This window comes from Vipera ursinii (genome assembly GCF_947247035.1).
Source record: "Vipera ursinii genome assembly, chromosome: 4".
Classification (NCBI taxonomy): Eukaryota; Metazoa; Chordata; class Lepidosauria; order Squamata; family Viperidae; genus Vipera; species Vipera ursinii.
The window spans coordinates 84,703,757-84,717,227 of NC_139514.1; the positions used below are offsets into that span (position 1 = coordinate 84,703,757).

The 13,471-nt window shown below is 40.3% G+C and overlaps 1 protein-coding gene across 3 annotated transcripts; it reads left to right on the forward strand.

Annotated features, from left to right (window-relative positions):
• Positions 1-578: 578 nt before the first annotated feature.
• On the forward strand, positions 579-9,062 carry UNC50 (unc-50 inner nuclear membrane RNA binding protein). Of its 3 annotated transcripts, none has more exons than XM_083362001.1 (7): positions 579-746; positions 4,363-4,436; positions 5,449-5,732; positions 6,562-6,682; positions 7,797-7,936; positions 8,019-8,120; positions 8,704-9,062. In XM_083362001.1, exons 3-7 carry the CDS (start codon positions 5,453-5,455, stop codon positions 8,838-8,840), a joined length of 780 nt encoding a protein of 259 aa, XP_083218127.1. In that variant the 5' UTR covers positions 579-746; positions 4,363-4,436; positions 5,449-5,452; the 3' UTR covers positions 8,841-9,062. The 3 variants fall into 3 exon arrangements, with proteins under 3 accessions (XP_083218127.1, XP_083218128.1, XP_083218126.1); XM_083362002.1 differs by having other exon boundaries at positions 594-751; XM_083362000.1 differs by lacking the exon at positions 579-746 and having other exon boundaries at positions 3,880-4,436.
• The last annotated feature ends 4,409 nt before the right edge of the window (positions 9,063-13,471 follow it).

The following is a 13,471-nucleotide window of genomic DNA, read 5'->3' on the forward strand; positions in this document are numbered from 1 at the left end:
CGCAATCTTAATACCCGTTCGATTTTTGCAGCTTGGAACTCTTTACCACCATACAGTAGTACATACTCAGATTACGTTAGATGCTTTCATTATAAAAATGTATGAATAATTATTTCTATCTGTTGCCCAATATTGTTTACTTCAAAACTGAACAGTGAGATGAAGATAAATGCATGTTTTATCTACAAATACAATGGTGAGTCGGTTTAACATTGGAGATTTAAGCATAAAAAACTTATCAGTATCTCTCTATAGCAAGGGTCTTCAAACTCGGCCCTTTTATGACTCATGGACTTCAACTCCCAGAATTCCTCAGCCAGCATGCCTGGCTGGGAAATTCTGGGAGTTGAAGTCCATGAGTCATAAAAGGGCCGAGTTTGAAGACCTCTGCTCTATAGTATTTAGAAATAAATTAAAAATAAACTTGCAACGTAACCCACTATAAAATATTCCTGTTCAATGACTGAACTGAGAGATCCTTCTACACTTTTTAAAAGTCCGTGTACGTCATCAGCCTCCGCTTAAAGACGTATAGTCAGCCTGTTCCTCTTGCGTACGCATGCGCTTTGGCACTTTTAGGCTGGAAGTCACGGAAGTCAGCAACTTAGGAACTGTGAGTGGCGGGTGGCGGCAATCGAGCAGAATTTGCAGGTTGGGGGGGTATTTTCCTCTTGGGAGCGTCTTTAATCCCCCCTCCCGGCGCAGCGACCAGACGAGAAGAGGCGGGGTTGGCAGTCACCGCCCGGGTAAGGTGAAGGCGATTGGAACATTCGGGGGGGGGGTGTTCTGGAACGGTGGGAATCCTAACAGAGCCACGCCCCCTTTTCTCCCTTCTTCGCCCCAAAGCGCCGTCTGCAAGTGGTGCCTCGGCCTTTAGTCCGTGTTTTCCTGCCTTAAAAGGTACCTGCGGCCTTTCCCCACCTTCTCCCTTCTCCCTACTCTTCCTTAGTATAAACCAGGGATAGGCAACCTCGGCTCTTTTATGACTCATGGACTTCAACTCCCAGAATTCCTGAGTCAGCTATGCTGACTCAGGAATTCTGGGAGTTGAAGTCCATGAGTCATAAAAGAGCCGAGGTTGCCTATCCCGGGTATAAACTAAGGAATTTACGATGGCTTGTCAAATAATTTTTATCTAACTGAAATGCCCGAATCCAGGGAATCAAGCAGGCGAATACCATCATATCATAACCTCCAGGGATATTCCGATGGTATTCCCGATTTTGTCCATTGGTTGTTTACTACTTCCTCTGTTCCCTTCAATTTGTCAAGCATCACCACAGACAAAACATTGCTTTAAGAATTCTGGTTTTTTTCCGTTGCAGAATATAGCAGCCTATTTTATTCTATAAGCTTTTCTAAATCTGTCATTGTTTTCCTTTCTAGGATTAATATTCTCTTTATTTCTTCAACAAACTGACCCCTCTTTCTTTATTCTTGAACCCAAAGACACTTGTATCTTTTTTCCTTCGGATATTGAGGAATATTTTTTGCTTCTATTTTCAGAATGCCTCTGTCTCTTCCTATAGGACCTTGGGTTCTCCTTTAATAAGTTAAGTGTAATGTATGTTTTATGTGTTGATTTTATGCTCTGATTGTATCCTGCAGAACAAATATTACTGGTTGGCCTCTGCTCTTTAATTTTCTGAATTTAATCTCTATGTTTTGTAGTTTGTTCCACAGTCTTGCTGGCATTGTCCTGACTGTTGAGATTTACTTAGATTAGCTAATTTTTTTATCTATGTCCATGTAGTTTCCTTGATTTGGGGGTTTCTTTTCTAGGAACTTCTTTCTTTGGCTAATTCCTGTTGTGGATTACTTTTACCTTCATTCTTTCCCTTCAAACTTTAGCAGCAAAGATAATCTTACTTGGAGGAAGATAGTCTTTTTGGAATTTTCTGCTTACATTATTCTGAGGATCAGTGGAACTACTGTGGATTCGTAGGCAACATTCGTGGAAGACACAACCTGCTCTCCTTTATTCCACGTTTAGCCTTCCCTCAGAAAAACAACCTTGTAAACATTCACAGATAGTCCTCGACTTACAACAGTTCATTTAGTGACCATAATTACAACGACACTGAAAAAAAAGAGCTATGACCATTTTTCACATGACTTTGCAGCATCCCCATGATCAAAATTCAAATGGGCAACTGACTCAAATTTATGACAATTGGCGTGTCCCAGGGTCAGGTGATCACCTTTTGTGACCTTCTGACAAGTCAATGGGGAAGCCAGATAAACTTAACAACCATACTTATAATAACTGCAGTGTTTTACTTAACAAATATGGCAAGAAAGGTAGTAAAATGGAGAAATCTCACTTAGCAACAGAAATTTTGACGCTCAAAGTCAAAAATAACAAAAAAACTTCTTTCAACATGTAAAAAACAAGAAAAAAGTTAAGGAAATGATTAGCCCATTAGTGGAGGAAAGTGGCAAGAAGGTGACAAGCAACAGGGAGAAAGCAGAACTACTCAACTCGTTTTTTGCATCCGTATTTACACAAAAGGAAAAAACAGTCCAACCTATCAAAAACAGTGCCGTAAAAAACAGATTAGAAACATAAGTTAAGATAGGCAAGAAAATGGTAAGTAAGCACCTGTCCACCTTAGATGAGTTCAAATCACTAGGACCAGTTGGACTACACCCCAGGGTTCTCAAGGAACTGGCAGGTATGATCTCAGAACCACTGAACTATATCTTTCAAAGATCCTGGAGCACTGGGGAACTACCACAGGACTGGAAAAGATCTGATGTAATTCCCATCTTCAAACAATGAAAAAATGGATCCAGGAAAGTACAGACCTATCAGCTTGACCTCAATACCTGGCAAGATTTTGGAAAAGATAAGCAACGAATCAGCAAACACCTAGAGGCAAACAAAGTCATTACCAAAAGCTAACATTGCTTTGTCAAAAACAGATCATGCCTGACAAATCTCATTGCATTCTTTGACCAGGTGACAAAATTAGTGGACCAGAGGAATGCTGTGGATATAATTTACTTGGACTTCAGTAAGGCATTTGATAAAGTAGACCACAGCCTAATACTTGATAAGATAGAAAAATGTGGGTTAAATAGTATCACCACCAGATGGATTCGTAGCTGGCTGACCGACCGTACTCAGCGTGTGGTCCTCAATGGAACTGCATCTACATGGAGGGAAGTGTGTAGTGGGGTGCCCCAGGGCTCTGTTCTGAGCTCAGTGCTCTTCAACATCTTCATCAACAATTTAGATGAGGGGATAGATGGGGAATTTATCAAATTTGCAGACGACACCAAGCTGGCAGGAATAGCCAACACTCCAGAAGATAGGCTTAAGATACAGAAGGATCTTGACAGACTTGAACATTGGGCACTATCTAACAAAATGAAATTCAATGGTGAAAAAAGTAAGGTTCTACATTTAGGCAAGAAAAACGAAATGCACAGGTATAGTATAGGTGGTACCTTGCTCAATAGTAGCAACTGTGAGACGGATCCTGGAGTCCTTGTGGACAATCACTTAAATATGAGCCAACAGTGTGCCACAGCTGCCAAAAAAGCCAACATCGTTCTAGGCTGCATTAACAGAGGGATAGAATCAAGATCACGTGAAGTGTTAAAACTACTTTACAGTGCCTTGGTAAGGCCATACTTGGAATACTGCATCCAGTTTTGGTCACTATGATGTAAAAAAGATGTTGAGTCTGTAGAACACGGGTGTCAAAGTTGCGACACATGATGTGTCGTGACGTATCACAACTTTTTTCGCATTGCTGGCAATGGGGGCGTGGTTTTGGCGCATCTGGCCTGTGGGCTAGCAGTTTGACACCCCTGCTCTAGAAAGAGTACAGAGAAGAGCAACAAAGATGATCAGAGGACTGGAGGCTAAAACACATAAGGAACGGTTGCTGGAATTGGGTATGTGTAGTTTAATGAAGAGAAGGACAAGTGTTCCAATATCTCAGAGGCTGCCACAAAGAAGAGGGAGTCAAGCTATTCTCCAAAGCACCTGAAGGCAGGACAAGAAGCAACAGATGGAAACTAACCAAAGAGAAAAGCAACTTAACACTAAGGAGAAATTCTCTGACAGAACAATTAATCAGTGGAACAACTGCCTCCAGAAGCTGTGAATGCTCCAACACTGGAAGTTTTTAAGAAGAAATTGGACAGCCATTTGTCTGAAACGGTATAGGATTTCCTGCCTGAGCAGGGGTTTGGACTAGATGACCTCCAAGGTCCCTTCCAATTTTTGTATTATTATTATAATTGTGGTTGTATGTGGATACATACAAATACTACCTGTATTTATTTTCTGCAACTGGCTTTTCATTCCCTTTACAGTATTGATTTACTTTCATTTCTGTTATTCCACAGTTATGTCTGCTGAATGGTTTTCTTGTTCCTAAACCTTCTCTAGCCATTTGAGATTTACTACCTTGGATTGAAAGGTATAAAAGCTCAGTTGTTGCCTGTTTTTGTTAAAAATAGTGTAAGAACATTCGCTTTTTGCTGTCATTTTCTGCAGTCTCCTAGTATACTTCATACATGCAATATAATCCTGCCTAGATCTACTACACAGGAAAGAAAAATAATTTACAGATATATTATTTTTCCATTTGTACAACTCGATGTATCTTATGAATTAATAAAGCTTTGGATCATTTACAGGTGTTTCAAAGACAGTATATATTTTGTTCTAATTTGGCCTGTGTGAGAAGATAATATGTGGTCTGAACTATACAAACCATAAATAGGAGTTTGCAGAAACCTGAGGCTCATGCATGTAGCTGTGGTTTGTTATGGTACCTGAATTAATTTTTGGCTGGTGGGGAGTGGCGATGAGAGGAAAAATCACTACCAGTGATTTACTGTTGCTTTCTCTGCTTGGTCAATATTTTGGAATGGCAAATCCTGCAACGCTTGCTGTATATATCTTGAAATTCTTGCAAATTTCTTGGAAGCAGGCTTTTTTTTTAGCATTATCCCCACCAAAAATTTTAAATAAGCAAAACTTTTTCATACCTATTTATGTACTAAGTCCTTTGTACTGAATCACATTATTGGCAGAGCCAGAGCATCATATAAAACTATGATTTTAGCTAAGGTATTAATATTAACCTCTCTGCTCATTCAAGAATAGTGATGCCAAATGGATGAAGTGGCACATTTCCCCATAATTTTGTGACTTTTTAATTTGGAATCTTGAGAAATATTTTTTCCAATTGTATCTAGTATGTTAACACTTAGAGTATACTTAACGGATAGTGTGAGGATTGACTTTCTACTACTATGTTTAATAACAGGATCTAATACATGCTTATATAAAACAGAGCAAGGATTTACTAGTTTGAAGTGGGAGGAAGTCATTTATAATTTCAACATGGAAGCTGGTGCCTGCTTTGAAGTTTTAGCTCAAATATACCTATTTTCAAAAATTGTGGCTATTTTTTCCCTCTTTAGCAAGATGTTGCCTACCGCATCAATTAATCCCCGAGATCAAGGCAATGGATCTTTAAATACTAGAGCATCAGCAAGACACACAGCTGGGGCAAAGCGCTATAAATATTTGAGGAGACTCCTTCATTTTCGTCACATGGACTTTGAGTTTGCTGTGTGGCAGATGTTGTATCTATTCACTTCACCACAGAAGGTGTACAGAAATTTTCAGTATAGGAAACAAACAAAAGACCAATGGGCCAGAGATGACCCTGCTTTCCTTGTCTTACTGAGTATCTGGCTGTGTGGTGAGTAGCTGAGAATTTATCTACTTGAAATTAGTGTTTCTAGCTTGGTGCTCTTAAGTATTGGTAGCAATGAGACCTCAGTAACAGTAACCAATTTGGTATAGTGGTTAAGGCATCAGACTAAAAGCCAGGAGACAGTCTTAGGCATGAAAGCTGGTTGGGTGATTTTGGGCCAGTCACACACTTTCTGCCCAACTTGCCTCACAGAGTTCTTGTGGGGAAAATAGGAGGAGAAAAGAGTATTGTGTGCGTTTGCAATTTATAAAAATAATAAAGGTGGGATATAAATAAAATAAATATTGGTGTTTTATAGTGCTCAACCAGAGTAAACTATTACAAAATTGATAGCTAGAAGTACCTTGCCTGTACATTCCCAAAGACTTTGAACACCTGCTGATAGAGTCAGATTCATAATATTTGTGAACGAACTTCAAATTTTATTTAAACTCCAGGAACACCAATATTCAGTAATTCTCTGTTGGAAAGCAGCCTAATGCCGAGCTATTTCATCACTAGTCTTAAAAAAACACACTATTATCTATAGCTTATTTCATCAACTTAGAAACATTTAAGTAGAAAAATACTACCAAAGCACTCTAGGTCTGTGTGTCTTAGTTTTCAGACTAGTAGTATTGACAACATAAACACAACATAGAGTATTTGTTTGGAAAGATGATCAATTAATTTTATTGGAGATGGAGGCATATTACTGAATGAGTATTCTCTAAGCAGTATTATGTTTGGGGAGCACATGACTATTCAAAGTTAGAACATCTAGTATACCTTGAATTAATCATATATGTGACCGCTGTTCATCTTCCTTCTTCAGTATCCACTATAGGATTTGGCTTTGTGTTAGGCTTGGGATTTGTTGAAATGATAAAGCTGCTGCTGTGGGTCGTGTTTATAGATTGTGTAGGAGTTGGCCTTCTAATTGCAACTTTAATGTGGTAAGTCTCTTTAAAATAATCTTAAAATTCAGATTTCTGAATTTATATATTGCAAGTTCCAAATAGAATTTAAAATTAATAGCGTACTCACGTATCAGCTCAAGATTTGATTAAAAGGAAAGTGTAGAACATTTTGAACAATGGATCATAAATGATGCTCACATATTGGATTTACTTTCTGGAGAAGATCATACAAAATTAAAATTAATGCTGAGTTCACTTGTTAACATATTACCAGTACTCAGCATTTACGTATGCAGTAGACTTTATGGAAACCATCTGGAGTAGAAAATGACTAGAAAATATGCTTAGGATTTTCTGGCACATAATAGGCACGAGCTGTATTATTGTTTTTTTATTGTTTTAATCCCATTTATATCCCGCCCTTCTCCGAAGACTCAGGGCGGCTTTCAATTTAAAGCACAAATCAATGTGCTTAGCAATAGCCTTCATTCTATGTATATGCCTGCTTATTAGGGCTTTTGCGCCCCCCCCCATGCAGCATTATTACAAAGTCAGCTTATTGCCCCCAACAATCTGGGTCATTTTACCTACCTCGGAAGGATGGAAGGCTGAGTCAACCTTGAGCCTGGTGGGACTCAACCTACACTAATTGCAGGCAGCTGGTGTTACTTAAGGAGGCATTAGCCCACTGCTCCACCAAGGCTGCAGTGATCTCACTCACACCAGCCATCCTCTCAGGATGCCCACCCAGCGCATGAAAGAACACAGGGGAGACCTCTGAAGGAATTATACAGAATAACAGAGTTGGAAGGGACCTTGGAGGTCATCTAGTCCAACCCCCTGCTCAAGCAGGAGACCCTACATCATTTCTGACGAGGAAGGTGGAAAAATAAATTTCCTTATTGAAGTATATATTTGTATTTTTAATCTGCTAAGGAATCAAAATTGTTGCTTTTATAATATTCCTTAAAAGAACTTGCAAGGGTTTTTTTGGATTTCTAGATCAAAAATACATTTGGATTTGAAAGTACTACAAAATACAAAAGTACTACGCACATTGAAAAAGAGTTATTTGAATTATTTCATGCTATATTGAATTAATAATGTATTGCACATTTTAATATATAAGTTTTGAATTTCCCCCCCAAAGGTTTATCTCCAATAAATTTTTGCTAAAGCATCAGAACAGGGACTATGATGTAGAGTGGGGATATGCCTTTGATGTTCATTTGAATGCTTTCTACCCACTTCTTGTCATTCTGCATTTTATCCAGTTGTTTTTCATTCATTGTAAGTATTTTTTTAAATTGAAGCACTTTTATTGTCTTGCTTTCTTTTATGCCATATACTGAGACTGAGTTATCTCTTGCAGATGTAATTTTATCAGCATCATTTCTTGGCTATTTTGTTGGAAATACTTTCTGGCTGGTTGCAATTGGTTATTACATCTATGTGACATTTCTGGGGTACAATGGTAAGTAATGGTAAGGCTTTCAGCAAGAAATTGGTATTGCAGATGAGAAGGAACAGTTTTATTGGCACAAACAAGTGTGCATAAATGTTATATCATGATTTGTCAAACAGCCTTTATTACAGGCCAGTTGCTAAGTGCCCAACATGCAGTTATGTAACTGCCAGGGAGGAAGTGGTCTTCAGAACTGGGTTAGAAGTACCTTGGGGGGGGGGGGCATTGTAACTTTGAATGCTCATTAAGCAACCAGTCATAAGTTAAGGACTATCTGTAATCACAGAGAAACTCCAAAGTCTTTACTTTTGCTCCTTAGCATAAAACCTACATAGTTGTCTTGTAATACTCTCCCCTTGAGTATAATAAATTACTTATGTGAGCCCTCGGAGTGTAAACTCTGCCATTTCCTTCAGTGGTTTTGTTTCAAGAAGATTCATATTTCTAAGAATTAGCAGTTGCTCTGGGGATGTGTTTTTAGCGAAAGTGCACTAGCTTTCTCGCACACAAGAGGGAGTGCTTCCTGCTCTTTCTTATCATTGAGACAAAGATTCACAGTCTTGGTTTCTACTGACGCTCTGCTCCCTTTCAGCACTGCCATTCCTGAAGAACACGGTGGTCCTTCTGTATCCATTTGCACTTCTCATTTTGCTGTACACGGTCTCCTTAGCCATTGGATGGAACTTTACAAAAGCACTTTGCGTTTTCTACACATATAGAGTGAAATAAAGTGGTCTCCAATAAATGACACCTTGTACAATTGTCAAACCTGGTGAAATGAAGATACTTGTGTATATTCCTGTAAATAACTTATTCCCCACTGTAGATCAGTGTATAGAAAATGTTTGGTTTTTTTAAAGTACTGACAGCCTTCTGACAATAAGCCTTCTATATCCCTCCTTTGTGGAAGAGTTGTATATCTCTGTAATAAAGAAGATTTTAATAAATCAAGCTTGCTTTAAAGTAGATTTTTTTCATACACTTTTATAATTATTAATTTAAGTCATTCAATAAGATATTACAAAATTCAAGTTTGGAGAAGTTTCAGTATAGGAACTGGTTTTATTTTATTTTATTTATAAATACCTAGTGTGTTTTAAAGACAGTATTTCTCTGTAGTCAGCTTACTCCAGGAAAGTCAAGAAAAAAACCATCTCATAAATGCATGAGAACTGGAGAAAGATGCACCCCAATTCAGGAGGCAAGATAAAAAATAGGATGGTGGTTTTAAAAAAAATTTCTAAAATATTCTTTGTAAGAAAGAAGTATTAGCAAGACTAAAATTTTTATTCCAGACTCATGGGTGTTTGGTGCTGGTTTAAGGTGCTGGCCTAGAAATTAGGAGAATGAGTTCTAGGTTCCGTAGGGCATGAAAGCCAGCTGGGTGACTTTGGGCCAGTCCTTCTCCCTCAACCCACTCACCACACAGGGTGCTTGTTGTGGGGAAAATAGGAAGCAGCAGTATTAGGTATGTTTGCCACCCATATAAAAAAGTGGGTAAAAACAGTAATGTTTCGTGTGAATCTGTTGCCTTCAAAGAAGCTGTGCTCTATTGCTACCCATTTCAAATAATGGTTCGTTAGCATTAGGTAGTAGCTATAATTTAAGGTGGGAAACAACCAACCCACTTTGTGGTTATGTACTCTGGAAAATACAGGTGAAACTCAAAAAATTAGAATATCGTGCAAAAGTTCATTTATTTCAGTAATGCAACTTAAAAGAGGAAAGTAATATATGATAGACTCATTACATGCAAAGCAAGATAGTTCAAGCCGTGATTTGTCATAATTGTGATGATTATGGTGTACAGCTCATGAAAACCCCAAATCCACAATCTCAGAAAATTAGAATATTGTGAAAAGGTGCAATATTCTAGGCTCAAAGTGTCCCACTCTAATCAGCTAATTAAGCCATAAAAACCTGCAAAGGGTTCCTGAGCCTTTAAATTGTCTCAGTCTGGTTCAGTAGGAATCTCAATCATGGGGAAGACTGCTGACCTGACAGTTGTGCAGAAAACCATCACTGACACCCTCCATAAGGAGGGAAAGCCTCAAAAGGTAATTGCAAACGAAGTTGGATGTTCCCAAAGTGCTGTATCAAAGCACATTAATAGAAAGTTATGTGGAAGGGAAAAGTGTGGAAGAAAAAGGTGCACAAGCAGCAGGGATGACCGCAGCCTGGAGAGGATTGTCAGGAAAAAGCCATTCAAAAGTGTTGGGGACTTTCACAAGGAGTGGAGTGAGGCTGGAGTCAGTGCATCAAGAGCCACCACACAGACGGATCCTGGACATGGGCTTGAAATGTCGTATTCCTCTTGTCAAGCCGCTCCTGAACAACAAACGTCAGAAGCGTCTTACCTGAGCTAAAGAAAAACAGACCTGGTCTGTTGCTCAGTGGTCCAAAGTCCTCTTTTCTGATGAGAGCAACTTTTGCATCTCATTTGGAAACCAAGGACCCAGAGTGTGGAGGAAGAATGGAGAGGCACACACTGCAAGATGCTTGAAGTCCAGTGTGAAGTTTCCAGTCTGTATTGATTTGGGGAGCCATGTCATCTGCTGTGTTGGTCCACTGTGCTTCATTAAATCCAGGGTCAACGCAGCCATCTACCAGGAGATTTTGGAGCACTTCATGCTTCCTTCCGCAGACAAGCTTTATGGGGATGCTGACTTCATTTTCCAGCAGGACCTGGCACCTGCCCACACTGCCAAAAGCACCAAAACCTGGTTCAATGACCGTGGGATTACTGTGCTTGATTGGCCAGCAAACTGGCCTGACCTGAACCCCATAGACAATCTATGGGGCATCGCCAAGAGAAAGATGAGAGACATGAGACCGAACAATGCAGAAGAGCTGAAGGCTGCTATTGAAGCATCCTGGTCTTCCATAACACCTCAGCAGTGCCACAGGCTGATAGCTTCCATGCCACGCCGCATTGAGGCAGTAATTGCTGCAAAAGGGGCCCAAACCAAGTACTGAGTACATATGCATGCTTATACTTTTCAGAGGTCCGATATTGTTGTATGTACACTCCTTGTTTTATTGATTGCATGTAACATTCTAATTTACTGCGATTGTGGATTTGGGGTTTTCATGAGCTGTACGCCATAATCATCGTAATTATGACAAATCACGGCTTGAACTATCTTGCTTTCCATGTAATGAGTCTATCTCATATATTAGTTTCCCCTTTTAAGTTGCATTACTGAAATAAATGAACTTTTGCACAATATTCTAATTTTTTGAGTTTCACATATGTGTGTGTGTGTGTGTGTGTGTGTGTGTGTAGATCTTTGGTCATTCGGGTTTTTCCCCACGTAGAATTGGAGGTATCAGGGCAACATTTCGACGAAATCTCATCCGTCACCCTCAGGCTGGTGGCTTCAGCTTCGTTCTTCTGGGAGAAGTGTGTGGTAGTGGCTGTTTTTTCTTCTTTTTTAAACTGCCAGAGGGGGTGTGGTCTGTGGGTGGAGGTGTGCTCTGATTGGGTGGGGGGTTAGCTGTGTTCTGATTGGGTGGGAGTGTGTTTTGAATGGGGGCTGTGTTCTGATTGGGTGGGGATGTGTTTTATTTTATTAGATTTATATACTGCCCTTTCCCGAAGGACTCAGGGCGGTTCACAGGGTATATAAAACCAAACCAGTACAAAAGTTAAAAACAATTTAAAAAGATTAAATCATCCCTAAAAATAAAAACCCCAGTTAAAAATTCTCAGCCTGGGCCGGAGAGCTCAAAGAGCCAGGTCTTCAGATCCCGGTGAAATGAACGAAGGTCAGGGGCAGTCCTAAGCTCCACGGGCAGCTGGTTCCAGGGGGCAGGTGCACCCACAGAGAAGGCCCTTCCCCTGGGTGTTATCCGCCAGCAGTCTTTTACCGGCGGCACCCTGAGAAGACCCTCCCTGTGTGAGCACAGTGGATGAAGGGAACTTGATGCTGGCAGCAGGTGTTCCCGCAGTTTTGAGTGGATGGGCTGGTCTCAGCTGCCAGCCCCAGACCTGAGCTGGTGAGTTGTGCTGCTTTTGTTTGGCTTCGTGTTTGTGGTAGTGCCATGTTTTTATAGTGGGTGTCAGTTTGCTTATTGTGTGGTTTGGAGGGGTTTAAAGTGGCTGAAGTTGCAGCTGTAGTTAGGTTTCTGTTTTGTGGTTGTGCCTCGTTATTATTGTGGGTTCGGATTTGCTTTTTGAATGGTTGTGTGGTGGTGATGTCATGTGATGTTATCATGAGTTTGGGTCTGGTATCATTCTTGGTGGTTGGGCCTCGTCTGTCAATCAAGGCGGGTTTCCAAATGGCTGGCAGGCGAGAGGTATCATCTCATTTGTTCATGCTGTGGGGGCGTTTTTCTATCTCAATGGCTTCTCTGATTATTCTGTTGTTAAAATGTTCAATTTTGGCGATAGTTTTGGTTTTTTTTAAATCAATTTCATGTCCTGTGGCTTCAAAGTGTTGGACCAGGGATGAAGTTTGTTCTCCCTTTCTGAGTTTTTGTGCTCTTCAATGCGTGCACTTATTCTTCTGTTGGTCTGTCCGATGTATGTGGTGGGGCAGGTGGTGCATGGGATTTCGTATACTCCTTGGTTTTCTAACCCAATTATGTCCTTGGGGTTTCTTAGGATGGTGGATATTTTTCTGTCTGTGTAGAATGCTGTTTTGATGTTGTGTTTTTGGAGGACCTTGCTGATTCTGTCTGTGGTCCCTTTTAAGTATGGGAGGAGGGCTTTGCCATTTTCTTGTTCTCTGTCTTGGGTTTTTGTGGGTGTCTCTCTTTGGATTAAGTTGGTAATCGTGTTTCTTTGGAATCCATTGGCTGTTAGTACATTAGTGAGAGTGTGTAGTTCGGTTTTTAGGTGTTGTTCGTCAGCTAGGTGTTTTGTTCTGGAGATGAGTGTCTTGGCTACGGAGTTGATCTGTGCTGGGTGGTGGTGTGAGAATGCGTTCAGATAGCGGTTTGTGTGTGTTTTTTTATGGTAGATAGTGTGAGACCACAGGGACCACAGACAGAATCAGCAAGGTTGATTTTAACAACAGAATAATCAGAGAAGCCATTGAGATAGAAAAACGCCCGCACAGCATGAACAAACGAGATGATACCTCTCGCCTACCAGCCATTTGGAAACCCGCCTTGATTGACAGACGAGGCCCAACCACCAAGAATGATACCAGACCCAAACTCATGATAACATCACATGACATCACCACCACACAACCATTCAAAAAGCAAATCCGAACCCACAATGATAACGAGGCACAACCACAAAACAGAAACCTAACTACAGCTGCAACATCAGCCACTTTAAACCCCTCCAAACCACACAATAAGCAAACTGACACCCACTATAAAAACATGGCACCACCACAAACACGAAG